The sequence below is a fragment of the Blastomyces gilchristii genome, assembly GCF_000003855.2.
Source record: "Blastomyces gilchristii SLH14081 genomic scaffold supercont1.3, whole genome shotgun sequence".
NCBI lineage: Eukaryota > Fungi > Ascomycota > Eurotiomycetes > Onygenales > Ajellomycetaceae > Blastomyces > Blastomyces gilchristii.
Window position 1 is genome coordinate 4,428,874 of NW_003101680.1, and position 6,961 is coordinate 4,435,834.

General features: G+C 46.2%; 1 protein-coding gene across 1 annotated transcript; it reads left to right on the top strand.

The window, feature by feature from the left end:
• The first annotated feature begins 548 nt into the window (after nucleotides 1–548).
• Nucleotides 549–6,463, top strand: BDBG_02457 (ATPase). The gene is made up of 4 exons (XM_002627740.2): nucleotides 549–934; nucleotides 1,009–2,491; nucleotides 2,625–5,183; nucleotides 5,263–6,463. Exons 2-4 carry the CDS (start codon nucleotides 1,660–1,662, stop codon nucleotides 5,967–5,969), a joined length of 4,098 nt encoding a protein of 1,365 aa, XP_002627786.1. The 5' UTR covers nucleotides 549–934; nucleotides 1,009–1,659; the 3' UTR covers nucleotides 5,970–6,463.
• Nucleotides 6,464–6,961: the final 498 nt, after the last annotated feature.

Below are 6,961 nucleotides of genomic sequence, written 5' to 3' on the forward strand. Positions count from 1 at the left end.
TGCAAACTGTTGGTTTTCAAAAGGGCATCTTTATGAGATTGATTTCGGGGCGTTTCACGGTTCTCGGATTTTCTCTTCGCCCAATCGTAACCTTTCGCATTCAGGATATGCCTTAATTTTTCTCAGTTTCTCTCAATTTTGCATAATCTCTTCTTGTCCTTATCCTTGTTCCCCAGTTGCGATTGTGCGTTCATCTGGAGACCCCCTTTCTCACCATGATTCCTCTTGTAGCCCTTGCGGAAATTTGGATTGTCGGAAACGGTTTAGACGAGGGAACTCTTTCTACAATAAATCCAAATGTCTCCTAGGGCATTTAGGCAGACTAGTTTCTGGTTCATCTTTGAGCACTTGATCTTTCTGATTACTCCCACTTTCTAGAGAGAAAAAAAAAGAGACCATTGAAATATCTTTCTCTGCCCATGGCCGAATATTCTCGTTTCAATTGTTTTCTTGGGAGAGTTTGGGGAAAGTCAAAAACGCAGATATCATAATAATAAGGTCCGGGACGCTTGTTTGTGTTCACTCTTGACTAATTCTCCAAAGGCAGCCTCAGTCCTATTTTCTCACCATTTCCACTTCCATTCGAATTACAATTCAATTTCGATTGCAGCTTTGATTTTGGTTCACATGATTTTTCCACAATGTTACTTGCGGATGCATGGCTTGTTGAGCCTTGCACGCAGTCATGGCCAGCTCGCCAAAACGGAGAGGTTTTCTTCCAACATTGCGACCGTCAGCATCTGCCTGGTCCCTTTATATCAGCATTTCAGGTCAGAAAGTTGAACCGCTTGTGTTTATGAGTATGGAATACTCGAATCCCATTGCGTTAAATTTCACGGATCTTCGGTGAGATCATGAAACAAGGGCGAGTTAAGGGTCAATACTTTTCAACTCCGGTGAGATGAATGACTGTGTCAGAAGCGCCTGGCTGTAGGTCAGTAGTAATACCCGAATGAATATATATCTGTGTAATCGCTACTATTCATTGACCGTTACTCCCTTAATAAGAAGGCCCAAAGAACTGGCGAAATTGAGTTCTGCTTGAGGTGAAACATAACACTTCCGATCGCCCGGTATTTTGCATAACCACTTCCACCGACACCCCCCCCTAGTTCTACATTTAGTTACCCTCAACAATCCCTGACTGCCATTGAGGACGGTGGCAATCATAAGGAGCCAGGACACCACACCCTGGAGAATAAAATGCAACTAACGCCTAAGCGAGGCTCTAGTGGGTCTGCCCAAGCGCGAGTGGAATCTATCGTACCCGGAACCCGTTCCAGCCGAGCGTCCAAGCTCTACACAGTACTGTACTGTGTACGTTCTTCGGGAGCGAGAGGATACAGCTTCAAATGTGCATCACAGGCTCACTCCTTGTGGTGACCTTGGAAGCCTAGGATTGAATAATTGGGCTAGAAAGATGTCATTATTTATGCGTACGTTACTGCGAAGAAGGATCCTCGTGCTTCTCGGCGAGATTCACCATCAAGTAGTATCTCGCTTCTTAGCCCACCTCCATATTGCTGTCCCATTGCTGCCCCAGCCCCACAAGGTCCAGGGTGCTGCTTAAGCGGGGAATTTTTCGGGCTGGGTTCAGAATAAAACTTAATAAGAAGAAACAACAAACCCTCGCCGCCCATTTCTTTGACATCATATCAAATGCTATACCAGGGGAGTGAAACTTCGGGCTTGGGATATGCAGTGAACCACAGTCCTCTCGACGATCGATTCCCTAATTCTTGGGCAGGCTCTCGAAGCAGGCAAGACAACAGATTAGATTGTCTTAGTGGTCGTTTGAATATGGCAGTTGATCCAGAGAAGTTGGTTGACAGCGTTGGCGGTCAGGATGGTTCATCACTAGAAGACCTAGAGGATAATCCAGCACATTTATCCCTCCGTGCGGTTCAACCTGTCGACGTCAAAGTCCGCGACCTAGTTGTCCGTATCGATACAACCCCTCCAATATTTCAAAGCTCTCCACGATTACTCTGGAACCGCATCCGATGCAAAACGGACAGCCCCATCAAGTCCGTTCTCCATGGCGTCTCCGCAGATATGCCACAGGGTAGCTTGACGGCGATAATTGGCGGCAGTGGCTCGGGAAAAACCAGCTTGTTAAATGCCATATCAGGTCGCATGAATGCACGTCGCGTCAAGACATCTGGTTCAACGACTTTCAATGGTAGCGCGGATATCAATTCCATTCGCAGCGCGTACGTGATGCAACAGGATGTTCTTATACCGACCCTAACTGTGCGGGAAACTCTTCAATATTCGGCGGATTTACGGCTTCCTCCCCCGACTACTCAAGCGGAACGACAAAGCGTTGTCGAACAAGTCATTCTGGAGCTGGGCCTGAAAGAATGCGCAGATACCCGGATCGGAAATTCCGCGCACAAAGGATGTAGCGGAGGTGAAAAGAGACGCACAAGCATTGGAGTTCAAATGCTTGCGAATCCCTCTGTTCTGTTCTGCGATGAGCCAACAACTGGTATGTTTTGACCAACGCTGTCCCTCTTCATTGGTAGCCAAGTTTAGAAACTCTAGGTACCTACTTTCCTGGTACCTATGTAGTTCTTTTGCATGGTTATGAGAAACGTGTTTCCTGATTATATTATGGTTAGGGTTGGACGCTACAAGCGCTTTTCAGATTATCAGAACCCTAAAAAGACTTGCACAAGTTGGAAGAACAGTTATAATATCCATCCATGCTCCTCGATCTGAGATATGGGGCCTTTTCAATCGTGTGGTGCTTTTATCGCGAGGCACAGTCCTCTATAGTGGACCAGCGGACGCCTCCATAGACCATTTCGCGCAATGTGGCCATCATCTTCCGCCGTTTGTTAACCCAGCAGAATATTTAATCGATTTGGCCGCATATGATAACCGATCAGAAGAAGCAGAATTAACATCATCCGCACGCGTTGAGGCATTGAAAGATGCCTGGAAGGCAAAAGCCACCAGAGTTGGTGTCACTGAGAAATTGGATTTGGAGGTTTCTCCTGATCGACCTGGACCGGCCTCAGATGTCGTACCACAAAGGAATGTTGATTTTCGTCGACAGTTTCAAGTTTTGACGGCGCGGACTTTTAAAGTAACAATCAGAGATCCAATGGGAGTAGCTGGGAGCTTCTTCGAAGCCATCGGCATGTCTGTCATCACTGGTTGGATTTTCCTTCGATTGGACATGAGCCTAGCGGGGATACGTTCACGACAAGGCAGCCTTTATATCGCCAGTAGTCTGAACGGCTATTTAATTCTGTTATATGAGACTTTTAGACTCACCACTGACATCCAGGTTTTCGATCGAGAGCGAATCGAGGGGGTGGTAGGTGTTCCGTCGTTTTTACTCAGTCGACGCGCTGCACGGTTACTTCTTGAAGATCTACCAGTACCCACGCTGTTCTCGATAATCTTCTACTTCATGGTCGGATATCGTCTTCAACCTGCCGAATTTTTTATGTTTCTCGCACTCAATATTCTTACCCAATATACTGCCGTCACATATGCTGCTGTTTGTATAGGAATCGCACGGTCTTTCCCTGGTGCAAGTCTGGTAGCGAACCTCTCCTTTACACTACAATCTATCGCCTGTGGCTATTTCGTGCAGTCAAACCAGATCCCCGTTTACGTGAGATGGCTGAAATGGATCACGTATTCATTCTACACGTTTAGTGCTCTCTGCACCAATGAATTTATCGGGCCTAATGGTCCACTCTGGGGCCAATTCTATGGCTGCCCATATTCAGATGATCCTGCCGACCCCCGTTGCAAGGAATATACTGGAAAATTTATCATAAACAGTCTTGGATTTCCTTCAAATTGGCTCTGGCGCCCAACGCTGATTCTGTTCTCCTTCGTGGTTTTTTTCTACATTGTTGCAGCGCTGATACTTCAATTCCGAAAGGTTGATATGGACATTGCCCAGGCGATAAACAAGGCTGGAGATCTTTCTGCAGGAAAGGAGAAATTAGTCGCTCGACCACTGGAAGGCGCCCGGAAAGTCTCTATCCGCCTTAGTAAATATGAATTGGAGATCCAGAAAAGATCCTTAGGAAGGCGAGGGTTCACCTCTTCCCGATTAAGCGTATTGAAGCCACTATCAACCGAATTCCATCCTGGACAACTCAATGTTATCATGGGACCATCTGGAAGTGGTAAAACCTCGCTGCTGTGTTCCCTTGCGAAGCGACTGCAAAGTTCCTTTGGAACTCGATACCGCGTTGGCGGTGAGATGTTTTATAATGGAGCGGTGCCCTCAGAAAGTGTAATCAGATCAGTCACTTCGTTTGTGACTCAAGATGATGATGCTCTGATGCCGTCTTTGACAGTACGGGAGAGTCTCCAATTTGCTGCTGGCTTGCGCCTACCTTCTTGGATGTCAACGGAAGAGAAAAATCGGCGTGCAGAAGACATTCTTCTGAAAATGGGTCTCAAGGACTGCGCAAACAATTTAATTGGCAGTGACCTTATTAAGGGTATTAGCGGCGGGGAAAAGCGAAGAGTCACCATTGCGATACAGATCTTAACAGACCCGAAAATTTTGCTCCTGGATGAACCTACTTCTGGCCTAGATGCCTTCACGGCCACATCTATAATCGAGGTTTTGCAAGGTCTGGCAGCTGAGGGCAGGACTCTTATTCTTACGATACACCAATCCAGATCAGACATTTTCCGCCACTTCCACAACATTTTGCTGCTCTCCAGGGGCGGTCACCCTGTTTACGCAGGAAAAGGAGCAGATATGCTATCTTATTTTGGGCAACTTGGATTCCCATGCCCCAAGACTACGAATCCTGCCGATTTTGTTCTGGATTTAATTACAGTAGACCTCCAAGAGAAAAAGCGAGAAGCGGTGAGCCGTGCAAAGGTGCAACGGTTGATCACACATTGGGCAGAAATGCCAGTGGAATTGAGTCGCCAAACATCAGTGATTGCCACTCCTGCTGAACTGGGAAGTCTGAGGAGACAAATCAATTCCTTCGGCGTCATTTTGCCCTTGGTCCTGCGTCGGTCTCTAATCAATCTGCGGCGACAACCGCCGCTTATCTTTGCGCGAACGATGCAAGTGGTGGGAATGGCAATTATCATATTGTTGTTTTTCGCTCCCTTGCAGAATAATTATGAGGCTGTACAGTCAAGGATGGGAATCCTCCAGCAGTTCGCTGCTATGTACTTTGTTGGTGAGTAAAGCCTGCAGCCCCCGTCGAATCCCAATGCCAAAAGGTTTTTCCGAGATGTGGTCAGTTAACCCTAAAACAGGAATGTTACAAAATATTGCTATCTACCCCAACGAACGAGATGTCTTTTACCGCGAACAGGAAGATAACTGTTACTCCATCGAGGCATTTATTGTACAATACACGATTCTCGAAGTCCCCTTCGAAATTCTCTCCTCGCTAGTTTTCGGGGCGTTTATGGCATTCGCGGTTGGTATGCAACGCACGGTGAAAATGTTTCTCATCGCAGCCTTCAATTGCTTCTGCATAGTCAATTGCGGCGAATCGCTAGGGATTATGTTCTGTACTTTATTCTCCCACGCTGGCTTCTCTGTAAACATTACCTCAATCCTTCTTTCCATCGCCAACATTCTCGGAGGCGTAATGAGCCTCAACATCCCCGTCGTTATTCAAGCCCTTAACAATCTCTCGCCCATCAAATATGCGGTTGCGAATCTGGCCGGTTATTCCGTGGCCGGTCATCAATTCACTTGTAGCGACTCCCAGCGCCTACCCAACGGCCACTGCCCCATCGAGACCGGTGAACAGGCCTTGAGGTTGTATAATTTGGACAAGAACCCTGAGATGAATTTGATGGCTTTGGGTGTTTGCACGATTATCTATCGGCTGGTGGCGTATGGTTTGTTGAGGGTAGCCCGATCCCATGGGTTTTGGGAGAGAGTTCGAGTGCTGTTTCGAAAGCAAGGGGAGACAAAGGTGAAAGGAGAAAGTACGGGAGCGGCGAGATGAGACAATTTTTAGTTGGAATCCTTCCCCCATTCATGGCTATATAATTGATAAATTGATGTTTGGATATAAAAATGTTTTCTTCTTCTATAAAACACCCAACAAGGATTTAAGTGATCCTCTACTACTCCAAGCGGCTGACCATTCTTGATAGATTGCATAGATGAGGACTCTTGCAGAATCACCTCCTTTGTCTCTACCTCCAAATCAGAAACCTAAAAGGCTGCCAACCATTCTATAGACGGGCTCACTGGCCAGCTTCGAATCAGGTGCACGTGATTTAGAAATATAGCCAATATTTCGGTTCGCGACTCGGAATATGCCCAGATACACAATCCTGTAGCCGCTCTCAGCTATAAGGAATTATTAATAATAATGTAAAACTGTAGGAGGATTCATCCCCTCCCTCGTCTGGGCGCGAGGCACAATTAGCACAATCCCATTGTAACAACTATAAGCTGTTAGTTCAGAAGTATCAATCAATAATTTCTCACACTAATTCTATACAATAGAGGGATCCTGCAGCGCCAAGTCGCATGAAATATTTAGTACGCACAGCCTTCCTATATAGGCATAGATGCCACGATTCGGCGCTGCTGTGGCATAGGCCTTGTAAATATTGTATTCATCTAATCGAAAACCTCTTGTATGCCGGGTAACTAATGGATATAATAATAATCCGTCACTGTAATAAGCAGCTGCAGCTGCCACTGCCACTGCTGCCGCCGCTTGTACAGTTATTTTGAACTCCAATAATAATAATAAAAAGTGAGGTCTTTCATATGGATATCAGCCGCCTGTTCCATACACCCATTTTGATTTCAATCTTGAAAATATAAGGGCTTGATGGCAATAATGGTGATGGTATGGCAATTGTGAATGCAAATCAGGGGGATAGATAACATGGATAGGATAGAGAAAGGCCTAGGTGGAGTTGATGATCAATCTGCCTTACAACAATATGAGATATGAGGCTAACTTGATGATGAAGCGCC

What these genes read in the sequence shown, in the direction of transcription:
- BDBG_02457 (XM_002627740.2), top strand. Translation starts at nt 1,660, where the DNA reads ATGCTATACCAGGGGAGTGAAACTTCGGGCTTGGGATATGCAGTGAAC. An exon ending in CTGCGATGAGCCAACAACTG is followed by an intron (nt 2,492 to 2,624) that starts GTATGTTTTGAC and finishes TATTATGGTTAG; the next exon opens with GGTTGGACGCTACAAGCGCT. An exon ending in CGCTGCTATGTACTTTGTTG is followed by an intron (nt 5,184 to 5,262) that starts GTGAGTAAAGCC and finishes ACCCTAAAACAG; the next exon opens with GAATGTTACAAAATATTGCT.